The sequence below is a fragment of the Mobula birostris genome, chromosome 2, assembly GCF_030028105.1.
Source record: "Mobula birostris isolate sMobBir1 chromosome 2, sMobBir1.hap1, whole genome shotgun sequence".
In the NCBI taxonomy this organism is placed as follows: Eukaryota; Metazoa; Chordata; class Chondrichthyes; order Myliobatiformes; family Myliobatidae; genus Mobula; species Mobula birostris.
The window spans coordinates 174,987,020-175,009,695 of NC_092371.1; the positions used below are offsets into that span (position 1 = coordinate 174,987,020).

The 22,676-nt window shown below is 42.6% G+C and overlaps 1 protein-coding gene across 1 annotated transcript in view; it reads right to left on the bottom strand.

Annotated features, from left to right (window-relative positions):
* The window catches only part of csmd1a (CUB and Sushi multiple domains 1a), a 2,254,753-nt gene that overhangs the window by 460,415 nt on the left and 1,771,662 nt on the right, over window positions 1–22,676 (bottom strand). Inside the window, exons 24-27 of the mRNA XM_072251121.1 lie at window positions 21,705–21,896; window positions 20,750–20,876; window positions 4,231–4,433; window positions 1,203–1,394 (exon numbers count right to left, since the gene is read on the bottom strand). Coding sequence (XP_072107222.1) covers window positions 1,203–1,394; window positions 4,231–4,433; window positions 20,750–20,876; window positions 21,705–21,896 — 714 coding nt within the window. The remainder of the gene's footprint in view (window positions 1–1,202; window positions 1,395–4,230; window positions 4,434–20,749; window positions 20,877–21,704; window positions 21,897–22,676) is intronic.

Here is a 22,676-nt window from a genome sequence, read left to right on the forward strand (position 1 = left end):
TAACACAAGGCTAAATCTAATCTTTTTGGTTGCGTTTTCTCAGTCTAACGACCATACCTTCTCTCTATGTAGACACTCCCTTGAACCGTGTAAGATCGAGTCTTGAATCTAGGACAGAGAACATCTGAGGGAATTATTCACTTGGCACTTCGGGCCGAGTATCGCCAGGGACGACGTGCCTCAAACACACTCACTCTACTTCCCTGCCGCTGCTGAGAGAGGGAGTATTCTTGCAACACACTCCTCCTATGAACTGCCTACACCCCCACCCCTATTCAAAATGAGATTTGTAAGGCCTGCATTAGTTCTGGAATTGTTTACCAGAGGCATTTGAATTTGCTATCCAAACACAACTGAAAATTATGTATAATAAAAATAGTTACATGGAGTGAAAGAGAGATACTGATTGGAAGCAGGCCATTTGACCTACCAGGTTTACCCGACCCAGCAACCATTCATTTACCCAGACACTATATCAAATGAATAAAGCTAATCTTTAAATCTACCCTGCAAAAGTTTAAATCTTCCCTTCAACTGGAGTTCAGTGAAACTGTCTCACTGCTCCCCCTTCTGTAATCTTTAAATCACTTTAATCTTTTGTTATTCCACTTTGCCAGCCATATATCTCAAATCCGCTAACTCTGCAATTTAACTTCTACCCAATTTCTTCAAAACTATGCCCATTGGTTTCTTGCTGTGGATTTTTGCTTCTGTGAGCTGAATGGTGATGGGAAGCAGATGGAGGAAGATTTAGAATCATATGGGAATGAAGAAATTACCTCTCCTGGCAAACAATTTAAAATGAAACATTCTTGGTTCTGTAATATGACAAGTTTCGTGCTACCAGTTTATTTTGCAGAGGCACAGAGTATCCATCCATAATTACAATCACACAAGATTTTGCAGATCCATGAAATCCAGTGCAACACACACAAAATCCTGGAGGAACTCAGCAGGTCGGGCAGCATCGATGGAAAGGAATAAACCATCGATATTTTGGGCCGAAACCCATCATCAATACTCTGAAGGGACTGATTAAGGGTCCTCGGCCCGAAATGTCATTCCTTTCCTTAGATGTTGCCTGACTTGCTGAGCTCCACCAGAATTTTGTTAATCCATAACTACTATCCACTCCCATGGAATAATTGTTAGATTCTTTTAGTTGGTTTATGACATGTAAACATGAAATATTAATACAGTACCTGTACAGCTTGGGGGATCAGGTTGCCAGAAGAATCTATTGTCCAGCTGTACGCACATGATTTTAGCAGTTCCTTCTAGCTGATACCCTGGATCACACTGGAAGGTCACAGTATCCCCCGGCTCTCGGCTGTCTCCACTCCTTGTCCCATTCTGGGGAACTCCAGGATCATTGCAAGTAGTCGCTGTTGAAGCTGCAGTAAATATTATTTTTAATAAAAGAAATGGAAAACAACATAACTCAGCTGTTTTTACCTTTGTATGGATGCTAGTTCCACTATTCCAACTACTTGTGAAACATTTAACCACAGTTAGAGCGTACCTTTTTCAGACTAGTTAGGAAACTAGAGCAAGATGGTGGCGGTGAACCATGGTGATGTTCTGTCGGCTACATACAATACTTCTAAATGTATCTCTTTTGAATTACTCTCACTGCAACCTGCAGCATGTAATTTGCCTTGAAGCAATGTACATTTAAATCAACTTAATGATCTACAGATTTTGCATTCTTATGAAGGACCCAGTGGACTTAACCCTCAAGAATGCAGGTACGGCATCTTTAAGCGGATGAGGGTTACCCATCATGGCTGGAAATGAGGCAGGAGGGGGAGACTCCAAATCAGGCTGAAACACCCCACCACAACATTCATTAGGATCATTGTGAAACCTATTATAAAATACTGTTTATAAAATTATTCATGAAACTCTGGTTAGGCCATAGCTCGAGTATTGCATTCAATTCTGGTTACTCCATAACAGGAAGAATGTGGAGGCTTTTGGAAAGGTTTGTCTGGATCCTGCCTGAATTAGTGAGCATGTTCAGTGTAGAGACGTTAGACAAACTTTTATTTTCTCTGGATTGGAGAAGGCTAAGAGGAAACAGTGGAAGTTTATGAACTATGAGAGGCAAAGAGAGAGTAGACTGTTACTATTTTTCCCTGAAGTTGAAATGCCCAATTCCCAAGGGCGTGCATTTAAAATGAGAAGAGTAAGTTCGAAAGGAGATATTAGGGAAAAGCTATTTTTAGATAGAGGGAGGTGGGTGCCTGGAATGCACTGCCAGGGGTGGTGAAGGAGGCAAATATAATAGAGGTGCTTAAAAAGGTACTTAGACACATAAATGTGCAGAGAATGGAGGGAAATGGACATTGCATAGACAGAACAGGGTAGGTTAATTATGCAGCTAATTGCTAGTTTAATTAGTTTGGCAAAACATTGTGAGGTAAAGGGCCTGTTCCTGTGCTGTATTGCTCCAATTTAAACATCAGCTTGTTGTTTGGAAATCACATTTTATATTGATACATAGCTTCTGCAGTAACAGAACATAACAGCACAGTACAGGCCCTTCGGCCCACAATGTTATGCCAACCCTTTAAGTGACCTTACTCCCACACAACCCAAAACCCTCTTATATCCATGTGTTTATCCAAGTGTCTCTTAAATATCCCATCGCTCCCAGCAGTGCATTCCAGGCAGCCACCATTCTCCATGTACAATATCTACCTCTGACATCTCCCCTATACTTTCCTCTACTGATTTTAAGGCCATAAGACATTGGAGCAGAATTAGGCCATTTGGCCCATTGAGTCTGCCCCACTATTCCATCATGGCTAATTTAATATCCCTCTCAACCCCATTCTCCTGCTTTTTCCCCGTAACTTTGACACCTTGACTAATCAAGAAACTATCAACCTGTGCTTTAAATATACTCAATGACTCAGCCTCTACTGCCATTCTTGGCAATGAACGCCACAGATTCACCACTCCTCCTTTCTGTTATAAATGTATGGCCCTCTATTCTGATCTGTGCCCTCATAAATGGATGTCCTCTGGTATTAGCCATTGCTGCTCTGGAAAATGATCACTGGCTGTCCATTCTATCTAGGCATATCATGACCTTATATATCTTGGTCAAGTTGCATCCCATCCTGCTTTGTTCCAAAGAGAAAAGCCCTGGCTGGCTCAACCTAGCCTCATGAGACATGCTGTCTAATCCTAGCAGTATCTTAGTAAACCTCCTCTGTACCTTCTCTAAAGCTTCCAGTAAAGACGCAATCAGAACCTAACCCAATACTCTCTGTTCAGTTATATGTTAATAAAAATCTAAGCACAGTACTTCAAAAGTATTGTGAGATCAGCAAATTAGAAAATTATTTCAATGTCCCACACTGGATACACAAATGTTTTTCACTCCTTTTTCTATCACAGACCAAATGATCCATTTATTTACTTTTATTTAAAGACACAGTGTGGAATAGGCCCTTCTGGACCATCGAGCCACATTGCCTAGCAACCTACTTATTTAACCCGAACCCAATCACAGGAGAATTTACAATGACAAATTTACTGACCAGCCAGTGTGTCTTTGGAATGTGGGACAAAACCCATCATCTCACATACTCCTTACAGATGACATCAGAATTTAACTTAAAACTACAACCTCCCAAGCTGTAATAGTGACTTGCTAACTGCTATGCTACCGTGGCACCCCTCCCCCCATTAGTTTTGATGGACATTGGAGCATAGCCATTGGATCCAGAAGTTAATGTTACTTATTTTTAAAGTTTCAGAGTAAATTTATTATTGAAGTATGTAGGCACCCACAGGAAAACAAAATACAATCGAATCCATGAAAAACCACACACCAAATAGACAAACAAACATCCAATGTGCAAAAGAGGACAAATGGTGCAAATACTAAAAAAAAAGGAAGTGAACACGTAATACACGGAACATGAGCCATCGATTGCCCAAAAGTGAATCCATGGGCTACGTCAGTTCAGCACTGAGGGGAATGAAGCCGGTCTAGGAGCTCGATGGCTGTTGTGCAACAACTGCTTCTGAACCTGGTGTAAGGGGCCGCAAGACTCTGACACCTTCTGGCCAGCAGTACTGGCGAGATGTAAGGGAGAAGGGTCAATGCAGGCAGATGGGACGGGCGCTGGTGGGGATCTTTGCTGCCATGAATTACGTAAAGCAGTATGCAAGGATACGCAGTCAGGGATAAGGAGACAGTGAACAATCACCTACTTGAGAACTGAATGGAGAAGCCTGTCTTGCTGATGAAGAAGTCACTGTCAAAATGAAGTGTGATGGAATTAAATGTGCTGTGGATGTCATCGGGCAATGAGGAACCACTCCACTCCTTCAGCAACATGTCACTCTCTATCGGACCATCCCACACCTTCAGGATGTCGTGTGATGCCTCAGTGTCAAAGACAATAAAGTGAAGGCTGCAAAAGAGGAGAGAGATGAATCATCATTAAGCATTTGAAGACTCTCACATTCTAATGAGGCAATCTGTTAAGGTTCAATTCCCCTTGCTATTGCATATATTTACTAAAGATTAAAGACTAGCTTTATTTGTCACATGTGCAGTATATCGAAACATACTGTGAAATACATAGTTTACATCAATGATCAACACAGGTCGATGTGCTGAGTGCAGTCCATAAATATCACTATGTTTCCTGCACCAACATAGCATGCCTACCTTTCACAAACCCTATCCTGTATGTCCACAATTTATTAACGTATAAGTCTTTGGAATGTGGGATGTGACTAGACCTGTAACATATTTAGTTACAGGGAGAACGTGCAAACTCCTTACAAACAGCGGCAGGAATTGAACTCCGTCACTGGTGCTACATGTAGCCCAACGTAGTTTTATAAAGATTCAAGATTCATTTATTTGTCACTTCAAGTTCAAGTTCCTTGTAATCTGACTGTACATATATACAACCAAATGAAACAATGCTCCTCCGAACCATGGTTCATTTACAACACACAGCACATAAAATAAAACATTACCTGTACCACAAACAGGTGAATACAATATCACTCAAAATGCATGTAATGCACAGCACAGGTAACAGTAAACAGCTCGCTGTCCTAGTGATAAGACCTCAGTGGAGGCATGGTATTCATTAGTCTCACAGTCTGGGCAAAGTAGCTGTTACCCACTCTGGCAGCTCTGGTCCTGATGCTCCTGTACCCCCTTTTTGATAGTAGTGGGTCAAAGAGATTGTACGATGGATGGAAAGGATCTTCAATAATGCTTCAGACCTGTAGTGTCTGCAACACTACAGGTAAGTGTCATAAATGGGGAGGGAGATCCCGATGATCCTCGTGGTGGTTTTCACTTAGCACGCCTACAGTGCTCAGCAGAACAACACAGCACTCAACAGGCAACAAAATATCAACAGCAAAACAAGCTCTTTTCCTCCCTCCCACCCACTCATCTTTAACCCCTGGACAGCCTCCAATGGACATGGACTCAGGCCTGCATACACTGGGCTTTGACTTTCCCAGCAGATTCAGAGATTTGCAGTTTCAACTCCAACCAGTGGACCTCATCTTCAGGATTTCTAATGTGTCTCTCGAGCCTTCATCTTTGGCATCGTCTCAAGAACCTGCCGCTCGCAGAACACTGGACCTCAAATTCTGGACTTGCGATGACCCCAAACATTAGACATTTAAATCTGGTCTCACCAATTTGCAAACCCAGGACGTCATCAGCACTCATTCTTCCTGCCCACACAGAACTCCAACTGTACAACTCTTTGGCATTGGGGGACCCTCATCCACTCTCTGCAGGTCCAACATCCGACCATGAATGTCCCACATCTGCATTGCTGGTCTGTGAATGGAGAGTGGGGACTTAGACTTTGACCTAATTCCTCCATAGGAATCCCTCCTGTAGTTAATAATGTAGCCATTGAGTGTAGGTTCGTGGTCTTCTGCTTCTGTAGCCTATCCTCTTCAGAGTTTAACGTGTTGTTCATTCAGAGATGCTCTTCTGCAAACCAATGTTGTAATGTATGGTCAAATGAGTTACTGTCACCTTCCTGTCAGCTTGAACCAATCTAGTCATTCTCCTCTGACCTCTCTCGTTAATGAGGCATGTCCACCCACAGAACCTAAGCTTACTGGATTTTTTTTTTTGTTTTTTTACACTATTCTCTGTAAACTCTAGGGACAGTTGTGCATGAAAATCCCAGGAGATCAGCAGTTTCTGAGATACTTAAACTACCTTGTCTGCACCAACAATCACTCCATGCTAAATGTCACTTAGGTCACATTTCTTGCCTCATTTTGATATTTGGTCTAAACAACAACTGAACCTTTTGACCATGTCTACATAGTTTTATGCATTGAGTTGGTGTCACACAATTAGTTGATTAGATATTTGCCTTAACAAGCAGGTGTACCTAATAAAGTGGTCACTAAGTGTAGAAGATTGTGTTTTCTTTTTTTTACATCCTTCTTCTTTGTTCAACTCACATTATTTTTAACTATATTATAGTTGTGGTAAAGTGCATCCAAATTATCACCATGTTAGACAACTACTTGCCCAAGGGAGCTTTTACATTCTGCTAATGAAGTACTCTAATCTGCATCAGTCCCCTTCACTGACCATTCCCTCTGTTGCCGAGGTGGTAATGACATATTACTCAATCTATTGCATGGTGCTGCTTTTAAAGGAATGAAATTTTCATAACCCGTTTTATATGAAATTGTCATAATCCTTCACATACACCTCATATTCTGTTCAGGTAGGCTCCAACCTGATGACCTGAAAATCAATTTCTTCAACTTCCAGTGATTTGTCTCGCTCTCCCTCTCCCCCTTCCCTCTTCTTCAAATTCCCACTCTGGCCTCTTACTACTTCTCCTTTCCTGCTTATCAAACCACCACCCCCACCAGTGCCCCTCCTCCTTCCCTTTCTCCCATGGTCCACTATCAGATTCCCTCTTTTCCAGCCCCTTACCTTTTCCACCTATCACCTCTCAACTTGTTACTTCACCCCCTCCTTACCCCACCCACCTGACTTTACCTATCACCTTTGGCTTGTGCTCCTTCCCCTCCCCCCACCTTCTTATTTTGCCAGCTGCGCCCTTTCTTTCCAGACCTGATGAAGGGTTTTGGTCCAAAACATAGACAGCTTATTCCATGGATGCTGCCTGACCTGCTGAGTTCCTTCAGCATTCTGTAGGTGTTGCTCTGGATTTCTAGCATCTGCAGAATCGCTTGTGTTTTTGAAATTCTCCACTTTGTGAAGTGGAAGGGTGCGTCTAGCCCCTTTACAACTGTTAGTCCAATTTCTCACAAGTTCAAATTCATACAAAATTGCAAGGTGTATAGTTAGGGTGAATGCACACAGACTTTTACCCCTCAGGTTGGGTGAGACTAGAACCAGAGGCTTCAGGGTAAGGGTAAGGGACAAATATTTAGGGGGAAACTGAGGGGACAATTCTTCACTGAGAGTGTGGTGAGAGTGTGAAACGAGCTGCTCGTGGATGTGGCTTCAATTATAACATTGAGGAGAAATTTTGGTAAGTACATGGATGGGAGGGTTACGGACAGATATGGACCAGATTCAGGTTGATGGGACTAAGGCAGAATAACAGTTCTCCATGTACCAGATGGGCCAAAGAGCCTCTCCCTATGCTGTAATCTGGTTCCTTGTCCAAACCTGCAATAACTTAAGAGTAATGTTAACAGAACGGCTTTAACATTGAAGAGGAGTTTGGAGAAGAACACGGATGAGTGGGGGACGAAGGACTATGGTCCAGAAGCAAGCAGATGGGACTAGGCAGTAAAAAGCAGGTCATCATGTACTAGATGTGCTGAAGGGCCTGTTTCTGTGCTGCGGTGCTGAAAGCTCATTGATACTATGTTTCAGAAGAAATTGGAGCAGCCTCTGTGCTAAAAAAAAATCTTGGATCAATTAAATTTTAACCAACTGGTCAGCAAACAAAACTTTGAGTGAATAATTTCCTGACCTGCTGGATGATATTTTGACAGTAAATTGGGGGCAACTGTTCGGCCTATCATATCCAGGATGGCTACTTCATCTATTGAAAAGCTAAGAATGGAACTGCACATTTTTCAATCATCAGCAAGCAGCACAATTTCCAAACTCATTACATATTGAGAATCATTTGAGGAGCAGTTGAAGGTATTTGGGTCAAAAAAACAGTCTGGACAAATTGCTCTCTGAGGAAGTGATGTCCAGACACAAGGAATTCTGCAGATGCTGGAAATCTTGAGCATCAGAAACAAAATGCTGGATCAATGCTAAAATACTGAGTGAGCTCAATAGCCTAGTAGTTAGCATAACTCATTTACAGAGCTAGCAATCACCAGATCCTAACTGGTTGCATCACTGTCAAGTACGGAGGGGTATACACAGGATCAGACAATGCTACAGAAAGTTGTGAACTCAGTGAGCTCCATCATGGTCTCTGGCCTCCCCAGCTTTGAGGGCGTATTCAAAAGGCAATGCTTCAAAAAGGCAACATTCAACATTAAGGGTCACAATCACCCAGAACATAAGACCAGAAGATCTTAAAATATAGGAGCAGAATTAGGCCATTTGGCCCATTGAGTCTGCTCTGCTATTTCATCATGGCTGATTCATTTTTCCTCTCAGCCCCTAACTCCTGGCTTCTCCCCATATCCTTCATGCCCAACCAATCAAGAAACTATCAACCTCTGCCTTAAATATACATAAAGACTTGACCTCCACAGCTGCCTGTGGCAACAAACTTCCACAGATTCAACACTCACTGGCTAAAGAAATTCCTCACTTCCCTTCTAAAAGGACTCCCCTCTACTCTGAGTCTGTATCAACTGGTCTTAGACTTTTCCACCATAGGAAACATCCTCTCCACAGCCACTCTATCAAGGTCTTTCACCATTTGATAGGTTTCATTTAGGTCACCTGAAGAGCCATCAACAGCTCTTCATATGACAAGCCATTCAATCTTGGAATGATTTTTGTGAACCTCCTTTGATCCCTCTCCAGTTTCAGCACCTCCTTTCTAAGATACGGAGTACAAAACTGCTCACAATACTCCCAGTAAGGCCTTACCAGTGAATTCAACATGCCTTTTTCCCACTTCTACCATCAAGGAGGTGGTACAGGAGCCTGAAGACACACACTGAACATTTTAGGAAAAGCTTCTGCCATCAGATGTCTGAATGGACAATAAACCCATGAACACTACTCAGTATTATCTTTCTTTATTGTGTTCTCCTTTTGCCCCAAGGACCTAACTTGGTCTGTACATACCGGCTGTGCGGCAAATAAAGCATAACAATGCCTCCTTCACCTCAAATGGTTGAAGGAGTTCGACATAAGTCCCCAAGTCCTAAGGACTTTCTACAGGGGCACAACTGAGAGCATCCTGACTAGTTGTATGACTGCCTGGTATGGGAACTGTACTTCCCTCAATCGCAGGACTCTGCAGAGAGTGGTGCGAACAGCCGAGTGCATCTGTAGATGTGAACTTCCCATGATTCAGGGCATTTACACAGACAAGTGTGTAAAAAGGGCCCAAAGGATCACTGGAGACCCGATTCACCCCAACCACAAACTGTTCCAGACGCTACCATCCGGGAAATGGTACCACAGCATTAAAGCCAAGACCAACAAGCTCTGGGACAGCTTCTTCCACCAGGCCAACAGACTGATTAATTCACACTGCCACAATTGCATTTCTAAGCTACATTGACTGGTCTGTTGCATATCTTATTGTACATACTATTTATTACAAGTTACAACAATTTGCACATTGCACATTCAGACAGAGATGTAACATAAAGATTTTTACTCCTCATGTATGTGAAGGATGTGAGAAATAAAGTCAATTCAATTCACTATATTTTATATACTGTATAATTTCTTATCATAATTTATAGTTTAAAATAACTATTATATATTGCAATGTTTTGCTACCAAATAACAACAAATTACATGACATATGCTAGTGACATGAAGCCTGATTCTGATTCTGAGCTCAATTCGTGCTGCTGCCTATAAGGAGTCTGTACGTTCACCTCATGATCGTGTGGATTTACTCCTTATGCTCCCGTTTCCTCCCATATTCCAAAGAGGTATGGGTTAGGGTTACTGAGTTGTAGGCATGCTATGTTGGTGCCAGAAGTGGTGACACTTATGGCTGCCCAGTCCAATCCTCACTGATTTTATTTGATGCAAGCAACACATTTTACTGTATGTACATGTGACAAATAGAGTAGACAGCCAGTATCATCTTCCCAGGATTGAAACAGAGTGCATGCATTTAAGCTAAGTTCAATGATGAAGTGTGGGCAGGTTCTTTTTCTCTACATAGAGTGGTGGGTGACTGGATTGCACTGCCAGCGATGGTGGTGATAGTTCTGGTAGATGTGTTCAAGATGCTATTAAATAAGCAGGTAAGTGTACAGGGAATTGAAGGATATGGACTTTGTGTAGGCAGAAGCAATTTGATTACTGATTTAAAGATAAAGTTTAGTTTTATTTGTCACATGTACATTGAAGCATGCAGTGAATTGTGTCACTTTCACGTCAAATCAAATCAGCCATTATTGTGCTTGGCAATTCGCTAGTGTTGCCATGCTTCCAGCACCAACATCGTATGCCCTCAACTTACTAACCTTAACAGGACATCTTTGGAAAGTGGGAGGAAACCAGAGCACCTGAAGAATTCTCACACAGTCATGGGAGAAACACACAAACTCCTCACAAACAGCGGCCTGAATCAAACCCTGTTTGGTGTTTTCAGGCACTGTAAAGTGATGATCTAATCTCTGTACAACTATGTTGACCCCTTAATTCAGTTGGCACAACAATGTGACTTGTTCCTGTGCTGTAATACTCTATGCTCTAAGATTCTTAAACCTGTTAGTAGGACAACTGCAGTGGTGTCCTGCCAATACTGTGATGTCAGGACAATATTGAACTTGGCTTTACAGCTGAACAGAATCAAAGCAGGCGTTCCACATAGACTTTGAAAATCTAAACACAATTTTAAGGGAAATGACATATTAAATACACAAAAGAAATCAGAAGCAAGCCTGAAACAGAACATCAAAACTATTATGTTTTGTTTTCCCTTTAAACTTGTATGTTCTTTCAAAAGCAATGATCCTTATCCCAAACGATGTATAAATTGAGAAAGCCTTGGGCACTGAGTGGAGTTTTAAGTTGCTAAGTGTAAATACATTGGATGGCATCAAATGACCCAGTGCTCTTCAGGAGTTTTATCCTGAAAGTTCGAAATATTTTCTGGTATGCATGTACATGAGAATTGACTGATTTATCCAATTATTCTACTGCTTTTACATTTTCAGAGTCTGTTTTTGGACCCAGCACGTGGTAATACATTAAAGGCTTCTCACGGTGTGAGACAAAATGCTTTGAAACTTCAAACAGAAATTCCCTGAAACATGCTACACTGGTGTTCAGCATCCATAAAGAAAAAAATATTGTAGTCAGGTGAGGGAGCTGAGATGACCCAAAGCACACTTTCTTCTGACCCTCAAATCCTTTACATGTAGAATATAGAATGCAGCCTAATTGATCTATTCCATTTCCCAACATTTAGTTATATCATTCTATTTTAAAACACGGCAGGTTTCTCTAGTTTGAGGTCAAAGATAGAACATAGAACACACAGCAGATTATCACAGCACGGGAGTCGAGTCAGGAACGTACACGCCGTGACCCCGTTAATCTGAAAGGAGACCAATCCTGACATTACGCGCCAGACCAAGTGATCCAGTGGGTGGTAAAAGAATAAACCCTCGGCCCACTAGAAATCATGTAATCATTAGCCACAACATCGAAGGCTTCAGCCACAGTAAAGCAGAAATCCTGGCAAACTTAAAACCGGACATCTTGTGCATACAAGAAACTCATAGGCTGAACAACCAACCCTATGTGCCAGGAATGCACTTGGCTATTGACACCCCTAGCCAAAGTTATGGAAATGCAATCTTTGTTAAAATAAATCTATAGTAATGAGAACAGCAAACATCCAAGCTGGCTCAATGGAACTTCTGAAATTTGAAACAAAACACATAAATATCATCTCAGTCTACAAACACCCTAATGAACCATTCATGTGGCCACCTAACCTAGATCTCCAGGACAAAATGTACCTGGTTATTGGTGACTTTAACAGACATAGCACCAACTGGGGATACAAAGATGACGATGCAAATGGAGAAGTTGTATCATGGGCTCTAAACAACAGCCTTGAGCTACTATACGAGTCAAAGGACACCCCTACCTTCAGAAGTGCCAGATGGAGAAAAGGATACAACCCAGACCTTGCCTTTGTTACCTCAACAAGCTCCAACCCCTTCACACGAACAATCCTCCAACATATACCCAAATCCCAACACTGACAGTCCAGGTAGAATCCCTTCCAGTTCTAAGACCTGTACCATCAAAGTACCAACCAAGATTTAACCTGAGAAAAGTGAATTGGACATCTTTTGCAGAATCCCTTGATCAACTTATTGATACCATACCACCAGAACCTGATCATTATGATGAATTTTTCCGACTAATCTGGAAAGCAGCACAGCAGAACATACCTAGAGGCTACAGAACCAAATATATTCAGGGATTGACTAGTTATATCAAGCAAAGTTATAATGAGTATGTCAGCTAATACAACCAAGACCCATTTGGTCAAGACACAACTGAAATGGGAGAGTCAGTTCTGTCCCTACTGAGCCAAGAGAGACAACAATGTTGATAGGAACTGATAGAAAACACAGACATGAACAAGAACATTAAGATGCATGGGCAACTGTTCGAAACTCAACTCAGACAATAGACCACCACAGAGAATTGCTGCTGTAACACCCAGTCAGGTTGCCCATCAACTAATACTAAATGGTCGACCAAATAACAAGGAATGGAGGCAAAAGAAAAAGCAACATCAGGAGATGGAGTCAGCTCTCTCAAACGGGAATAATAGATTCCCACCTCTCACCCTAGAAGAACTAAAGGATGAAGTATCACAGCTAAAATCCAACAAAGCTGCTGGCATAGATGGGATTCTTAATGAATTCCTTAAATATTTTGGACCTAAAGCATTCCACTGGCTTCTGGCCCTTTTTAACTGTTGCCTAAGATCATTAAAAATACCTAAAAAGTGGAGAAGAGCCAAAGTTGTTGCTCTCCTGAAACCCAATAAAGACACCAACATTCCTGAAAATTACAGACTGATTTCCTTGCTCTGTACCATCTATAAATTCTACGACAGACTCATACAGAAAAGAATATCCCCCTTAGTCGAAGATCTTCTAACACCAGACCAAGCCGGGTTCAGGCCAGGCCGCTCCTGCTCCACACAAGTCCTGAATTTAACCCAGTATATTGAGGATAGCTTTGAAATGAGACAAATTACAGGGGAAGTATTCGTTGACTTAACAGCAGCATACAACACTGTGAATCACAGATGCCTTCTACTGAAATTATCTAAAATGTTAAAGAATGAAACCACAGTCAAAGTAATAAGAAGCCTTCTAGAAAATTGCAGATTTTATGTAGAAATTAATGGAATTAAGAGTAGGTGGCGTCCACAAAAGAATGGACTACAACAGGGATCAGTTCTGGCACCTCTGCTATTTAATGCTTACACAAACGACCAACCAACCTTTCCTAACACATGCAGGTTTATCTATGCAGATGACCTATGCATAGCAACACAAGCTAACTCCTTCCAAGAAGTTGAAGTAAAACTTACAGCAGTACTCGAAGCAGTGAAGCAGTATTATGAAAAATGGTCTCTGAACCTAAATCCATCAAAAACTTAAGTGTTTGCATTCCACCTGAGGAATCGAGAAGCAGCTCGAAAACTCAAGATCTTCTGGTGTGGGCAGGAGCTTGAACACCATCCGACTCCAATTTACCTGGGCGTGACACCGGATAGGACGCTCTCATTTACCATCCACATCCAAAAGCTCCGAGGGAAAGTTGGCTCTTGCAATTTTTTCTTGAAAGTATTAGCAGGCATGAAATGGGGAGCTAATGCTCACACACTTAGATCAACTGCCCTGGCACTCTGGTATGCACTTGCAGCATACTGTGCACCTGTGTGGGGCAGATCAGCCCATGCAAAGAAAATAGACCCGTTGCTTAACGAAGCTTGCTGAATAATCATGGGCACGCTACGTCCCACACCCACTACCATCATTTACAGACTTGCAGGCATTGCTCCCCCAGAGATCCGAAGACACACTACAACAAAAATTGATAAAGGTAAACAGAACTCGGATCCACGGCACCCACTACATCATCATATGCCAACATCCAATCACCTAAAATCGAGGAAAAGCTTTGCTACGGTGGGGGAGCTACCACGAGGAATATCCGCCCAAACGTACAGGATTGACCTCTGGCAACAAACAGAAGCCAGAACCCCACCAAACGATACCATGCAAGACCCCACAGAAATGTTGCCAGACAGGGCACTGCTTGACAGACGGAAGTGGTGCACTCTCAACAGAGTGAGAGCGGGAGTTTGTAGGATGGGAGACAATATGGTGAAGTGGCGTTTAAAGATCAGCGAATCACGTGAGTGTGGCGAAAGGTGCAGAATTTTGAACACGTTCTGCAGAACTGCCCACTCTCACCTGATTTAGCTGACACTGACCTGCTCAACATCAACCAAACAACACTAGAGTGGCTGGCTGTCTGGTGTGACAAGCTATGAATGAACCACAGCACAGTACAATATTGTGCCAAACTTTTAACCTACTCTAAGAATAATCTAACCCATCCCTCCCACATAGCCCTCCATATTTCCTTCATCCATGTACCTATTTAGGAGTTTCTTGAATCTGTCAAAAGTCTCTGCTTCTACCATGGCAGTGTGTTACATGCACCCACCACTGTCTGTGATTGACATAAGGAGGAGGCTAGGAACGGACCCAAGTGCAAGACACAGACACTGAAGTACTAGGAACAGGACTAGGATACACGGTGAGGGCAAGGACATGGACACGAAAACCGGGAACCCGGAACAGGACAGGACAAGAGAGCTAGGAGCCCGGGCTTGGACTCCGAGCCAGAGACAGGACAAGGACCCAGTACCTGGGTCTTGCCTCTGGCTTGGACCCCAGAACTAGGCAAGGACGAGGTTTGGCTGGCAGGCAGGACGAGGCTGGAGTCTTCAGGCTTGAGGCTAGAGACTGGAGGTGAGGCTTGGTAGGAGGCAGGAGGCTGGAGTCTTCAGGCTTGAGGCTAGAGACCAGAGACTTGAGGCGAGGCTTGGCAGGAGGCTGGAGTCTTCAGGCTTGAGGCTAGAGACCAGAGACTTGAGGCGAGGCTTGGCAGGAGGCTGGAGTCTTCAGGCTTGAGGCTAGAAGCTAGAGACTTGAGACGAGGCTTGGCAGGAGGCAGGAGTCTTCAGGCTTGAGGCTAGAGGCTGGAGAACTGAGGCAAGGCTTGGCAGGAGGCAGGAGGCTGGAGACTCTTCCTGGGCAGGGCGCGGTACACCACCCGATGGAGGCAAGGGACAGGAAGGGACAGAACCAACCGTAGGTAATGGCAAGACATCCTGGCTTACCCGACAGAGGCAAGGGACAGGAAGGGACAGAACCAGCCGCATGGTAATGGCTAGACAACCTGACTTACCCAGCAGAGGCAAGGGACAGGAAGAGAGCTAGGTACGGGGTGGCTCCAGGACCAGCCTGAAGGCGAGACGAGGTGAGAGTTACCAGCAAGACCAGGCAAGGCTTCAGGCAATGCAAGGTGAAACGAGAACTACAGGCGAGGCAAGAGTTACCGGCAAGGCAAGGCAAGGCTTCAGGCGAGGAAACAGAAGGCAGAGGAAGAGATACAGGAGTAAGGACAAGAACAATCCAGCAGCCACGCCCTGGTCTCTGAAGGTATTTATGCAGCCCGCCCCAACGAGCAACAGCTGCCTCAATTAGAGCTCAATAGGAACAGAAACAGGGGAGACAAGAAAACCTGGAGCAAGGCGGACTGTGAACCGGAATACGGACTTCACGGACCGGACCATGACAGTGATAAGAACTTACCTCTGAGAATTATATTGTCTGATGAGCAATAATTTTTGTCTGCTCTAGATTTATGAGATGTTCTCTAATCTGCAAGAGCTCCGATATAAAAACATCAGCAATTTTTCATTCAGTTCAGTCTAAGCTGAAGGCTCCCAACTTGAAACATCAACTGTCCATTACATAAACGCATGAAATTCTGCGAATGCTGGAAATCATAAGCACACACACACACATTGTGTTAAGGGACTCAGCAGGTCAGGCAACATCTATGCAGAGGAATAAATACGGACCTAGGACTCATCCAGTCTAGATAAAGTGTTGTAAGGGGTTTCTTCTTTTATGTTACTGCTAAGGCTAATAAAATGGCTTCTTTGTTATGTTAAAATAAAATGGCTTCTCTGTGCTGTTAACTGCTGAGACAGTGGTTCTCTATAGCAGCTTGTTTTGGGTTATAATTACTGATAATGAGAATTGTATTCATTTGCTAACCAATTGGGATAGATGTTATTCTTTCTTGTGTGTCTGTAAGCTATTGTTTTCGCGGGCTTTGGACAGAAGGCGGATGGGAACAGAGAGAGGAGACGCGATGCTGATAGCTGGGCAATGGAACAGACCCCGAGTGGGAGTCCGAGGCCCAGAATCTTTGGCGAGGAGAGGAGACGAGGACAGACTCGAGTAGAGCGTTTGGTTGATCACTGAGGGTGGTCCCATTCGGAGTTTGGAGGACATTGACTGGAGGAAGGGGGACCCGGTTCTGTAAGAGCTCCAACGATGTGTGCACGAACTGGTTACTAATAGTGGCGCCTTTTTCTTTTAACAGTTAAACAGTTCTTATTTTGTTCCATTACTATCTACATAGTCAAAGTATGAGTTATAAAGTGTATTCATTTAATCGCATATGGTGTACTCTCTGTTATTTGGTGTGGTGGGGTATATCACACAGCATCTACACAAACTTGATTACCCAGTTTGGCGGGGCCGAAGGCTGCTCCCCCTAGACGAAAGCGAGCTGAGCGAGCCTGAGGCTTACCAGGGGGCTACAGTGTCTTGGAACTAAAAGTCAATCATGTATATGCGCTTCCATAGCTGCTGTCTGACCTGCTAAATTCTGCCAGAGTTTTGTATGCTGTTGTGTTAAGTCAGCTTACAAAAGTTCAAGGCCATTGTTCATATTCATATATCAGAATCAGGTTTATTATCACCAGCATGTGTTGTGAAATTTGTTAACTTAGCAGCAGCAGTTCAGTACAATACATAATATAGAAGAAAAATAGATAAATAAATAAATAAATAAATTTACAATGCTGTATACATATATTGAATAGATTAAAATTGTGCAAAGAAATAATTCCATATTAAAAAAGTAAGGTAACGTTCACAGGTTCATTCAGGAAACAGGTGACAGGGGGGAAGAAACTGTTCACGAATCACTGAGTATGTGCCTTCAGGCTTCTGTAACCATGACAAAGGGGCATGCCCTGGGTGCTGAAGGTCCTTAATAATGGACGCTGCCTTTCTGAGACACCGCTCCCTGAAGATGTCCTGGGTACTTTGTAGGCTAGTACCCAGGATGGAGCTGACTAGATTTATAACCCTCTGCAGCTTCTTTTGATTCTGTGCAGTAGCCCCTCCATACCAGACAGTGATGCAGCCTGTCAGAATGCTCTCCACGGTACAACTATAGAGGTTTTTGAGTGTACTTGTTGACATACTGAATCTCTTCAAACTCCTAATGAAGTCTAGTAGCTGTCTTGCCTTCTTTATAACTCCATCGATATATTGGGATCAAGTTAGGTCCTCAGAGATCTTGAAATCCAGGAACTTGAAACTGCTCACTCTCTCCACTTCTGATCCCTCTATGAGGATTGGTATGTGTTCCTTCATCTTACCCTTCCTGGAGTCCATAATCAGCTCTTTTGTCGTACTGACACTGAATGCAAGGTTGTTGCTGCGACACCACTCCACTAGTTGGCTTATCTCCTTCCTGTACGTCCCCTCATCTCCATCTGAGATTCTACCAACGATGGTTGTATCATCAGCAAATTTATAGATGGCATTTGAAGTATGCCTAGCCGCAAAGTCATACGTGTAGAGAGAATAGAGCTGTGGGCTAAGTATACATCCCTGAGGTGCACCGGTGTTGATCGTCAGCAGGGAGGAGATGTTATCACCAATCCACACAGATCGTCGTCTTCTAGTTAGGAAGTCGAGGATCCAATTGCAGAGGGAGGTACAGAGGACCAGGTTATGTAACTTCTCAATCAGGATTGTGGGAATGATGGTGTTAAATGCTGAGCTACAGTCGATGAACAGCATCCTGTCATAGGTGTTTCTATTGTCTAGATGGTCTAAGGCTATGTGAAGAGCCATTGAGATTGCATCTGCCATTGATCTATTGTGGCTATAGGCAAATTGCAAAGGATCCAGGTCTTTGCTGAGGCAGGAGCTCAGTCTAGTCAAACTTCTCAAAGCATTTCATCACTGTCGATGTGAAAGCTACCGGGCGATAGTCATTAAGGCAGCTCACATTATTCTTCTTAGGCACTCGTATAACTGCTGTCTTTTTGAAGCAAGTGGGAACTTCCGCCCGTAGCAGTAAGAGGTGTAAAATGTCCTTGAATACTTCCTCCAGCTGGTTAGCACAAGTTTTCATAGCCTCACCAGGTACTCCGTTGGGTCCTTCCACCTTGCGAGGGTTCACTCTCTTTAAAGACAGCCTAACATCAGCCTCTGAGACAGAGATCACAGGGTCACCAGGTGCAGCAGGGATCTTCACAGCTGTAGTTATATTCTCCCTTTCAAAGCGGGCATAGAAGGCATTGATCACATGTATAGTATTTCAAAACATACAGTGAAATGAGCTGTTTTGCATCAACAACCAACACAGTCTGAGGATCCAGAATCTGGCCCCATAAAACATGGGTCTTCAATGTCACGACCCAGAAGTTCAGATTCAGATACAGATTTATTTATCACATTTACATCAAAACATACAATGAAATGTATTGCTTGTGTAAAAAAACCCAGAGTGACATAGAATGTAATTAATATCGATGATTATTTCAGGATTCTTAGAGTCACAAAGTTATACCACACAGAAACAGGCCATAGAGCCAAACTAATCCATTCCAACCAAAATGCCTATCCAAGTTGTAGCTCTTCCTAGCTTACAACCAATATCATAAAGCTCTCAAGAGCTGCAAAGTAATGTTGCAGCCCTATAAAACTCTGGTTAGACTACATTAGAGAGTGCATATGATAAAATAAAGGTTAGACCACACGGAGTATTGTGCTCAGTTCTGGTCGCCTCATTATAAGTTGGACGTGGAGGCTTTAGAGGAGGTTTATCAGGATGTTGCCTGGATTAGAGAACATGTCTTATCAGGATAGGTTGAGTGAGCTAGGGCTTTTCTCTTTGGAGTGAAGAAGCTTAAGAGCTGAATTGATAGAGGTGTATAAGATAATAAGAGGAATAAAGAAAGTTGACAGTCAACACTTTTTTTCCTGGGTGGCAACAGAGAGGGCATACTGATTGGAGGAAAGTTGGGAGGAGATTGTCAGAGGTAGTTTTTTTTTTTAACCCAGTGAGTGGTGGGTGCCTGGAATGTCCTGCCGGGGTGGTGGTTAAGGGAGAAACATTTGGGGCACCTAAGAGACTCTTAGATTGGCATATGGATAAAAAAAAACAGAGGGCGTGTGGGAGAGAAGGGTTAGCTTGACTTTGTAGTAAGTTAAAAAATTGGTACAATATTGTGGGCCGAAAGGCCTATAATGTGTAATAGTGTTCTGTGCATTATGGTTAGGAGAGTAGGTAAGGAGTTTGTTATGCTGCTGTTATTTTGTTTTTTTGTTTGTTGCTGTTGTTCTTGTTACTTGTGTTGTTCTGATGAATGTAGCGGGCATTCTGTGTTGATGCGGAAATATGTAGCAACACTAGTGGGCTGCTCTCTGCATCGCACTAAGCTGTGTTGATTGTTAGTGCAAACAACAAATTTGATTGTATGTTTCAGACCACAAGATCAGAAGAAATAGCAGCAGAATTAGGCCATTTAGCCCATTGAGTCTGTTCCACCATTCCATCATAGCTGAACACCATTCTCCTGCCTTCTTGTCATCACCTTTGATACCCTTAGTAATCAAGAACCTGTTAACCTCTGTTTTAAATACACCCAATAACTTGGCCTCCACAGCCATTGTGGTAATGAATTTCACAGATTCACCATTCTCTGGCTAAAGAAATTCCCCCTCATCTCTATTCTAAATGGACAACTTCTATTCTGAGGCTCTGCCCTCTGGTCATAGACTCCCCCATTAAAGAAAACATCCTCTCCACATTCATTCTATCTCAGCTTTTCACTACTCGATAGGTTTTAAGAGAATCCCACCCCCCCCCCATATTTCTAAACTTGAGTAAGTACAAGTCCAGAGCCATCAAATACTCCTCATATGTTAACACTTTCATTCCTGGAATCATTTTTGTGAACCTCCTCTGGATCCTCTCCAATGCCAGCATATCTTCTCTTGGATACGGGACCAAAACTGCTCACACTAATGCAAGTGGGTCTGATCAATGCTGTATAAAGCCTTAACATTACATCCTTGGTTTTATATTCTAGTCTTTTCAAAATCAATACCAATTTCCACAAAAGGTGAACAAAATTATTTTATTTTTATGTATGGATTAAGTTCCTTATCTTGCACAAGCTTGAGCACATACCTGACTGTTTTCCCTGCGTCAGCTTCTATAATCCAAGTGCAGTGGACGTTGTGGTCGTATGGGGCCGGGTACCCAGGAGACAGGATCCTTCCAGCTGTTGCGCTCTTAAAGTGGCCCCCACACTCAGCTGAAAGATCAACACAAAATGAGTATAATCGACTTTCAACATTCTCCCCTCAACTTTCCTCCAATCATTATGCCCTCTCCGTTGCCATCCAGGGAAAAATGTGTTGGCTGCATTTGATAAAAAAAACACATGTTACATCTGTGCGTTCCGTTGAAAAGAATAAAAATGTAGAATATTGATCAGCAACTAAAATATATGCAAGGTCTAGCCTTTTGCTTTCCTGAGCATTGGAGCTGGGGAGGCATCTAACCGAGGGATATAAATAAAATTATATAGGGTATAGAAAGAATAGACATATGCGGGGTTTTTCTCCTCAGGTTGGGTGAGACTAGAATTAGAGGTAATAGGTTCAAGAGAAAGGTGAAATATTTAAAGGGAACCTTCTTCACTCAGTGTGGAAAAAGCTGCCAGTGGAAGTGGTAGATACGGGTTCCATTGTAACATTTAAGGGAAGTTTGGATAGGTACATGGATGAGAGGTGCATATCCTTCATTCTGGGACTAGACAGAAAACCTAGGCTGGCATGGACAAGGAGGTGTCTATGACAATATAACACAGATCACACAATTGAATCTATGTGCATTAGGCCAACTGCTTGGGTAAAGCATAATATGCATGCTTGCCTTCACAGTCATAATATCTAGTGAGATTTTAGAACATACAACATTGAACACTACAGCACAGTAGAGGACCTTTGGACCACAATGTTGTGCCGGCCTTTTAGTCTACCTTAAGATCAACCTAACCCTTCCCTCCTATATAACCCTCCATTTTTCTATGATCCATCTGTCTATTTAAAGTTTATTTGCTGAGTTTCAGTGACCTTACCAACACATGAAGGCAATGGGTTGTCCCATACTCTACGATTTCCACTGAGGCAGATTAAGGTATTGCTCCCATGTAACGTATACCCTGGGTTACAGCTGTACAGGACCACAGTGTCCGCAAAAAGCCCTCCATCCCGTAACTTGTAACCATAGTTTGGAATTCCTGGATCCTCACACTTCATCAGCTCAAAACCTGTGAAAATGAAAGTTGTAGCAAGTTTCTTATGTTGTACAGGACAAGGATTAGAACAATTACAAAAGACCAGACAGAATATATTTAGTTTTACACTACCGGTAACACACTGTGCCCTTAATTCACCACACTCTTTTGTGACTAATAAAATCAACAGTAAAGCCATGTTTCTCATTGCTCTAAGGTCTATTTACTGCACTTGAGTTTGCAAGAGCCATTTGCATCTTGCACCATTACTAAGTCAGTTATGCTCAGAGGTCCATTGTGCTTCTCAGACTTTGTCAGTGCAACATCATTCATGTTAGGGTAGTATATGGTGACATGTATGTACTTTTGATAACGAATCTACTTTGACTTTAAAGAATTGACATTGCAGGTTTATTTTGAACAGCTGATAGTGGGCTGAGGAATGGCACATGGAGTTTAATTCAGACAAGGGTGAAGTTCTGTATTTTGAAAAGTCAAATCAAAGTTCAAAGTACTGTAAATGTATTTATCAAAGTACATATATACTATATACTATATCACTATATACTAACCTGAGATTCATTTTCCTGTGGGCATTCACAGTAAATACAAAGAGACACAATGGAAACAATGAAATACTGTATGCAACAAAGATGGTCAACCAATGTGCAAAAGGCAATAAAATGTGCAAATACAAAAAAGAAAAGAAGAAAAAACAAACAAATAAGTATCAAGAGGATGAGCTGTGGAGTCCTTGAAGGTGAGTCCATAAGATGTGGGAAGGGTTCAGTATTGGGGTGAGTGAAGTTATCC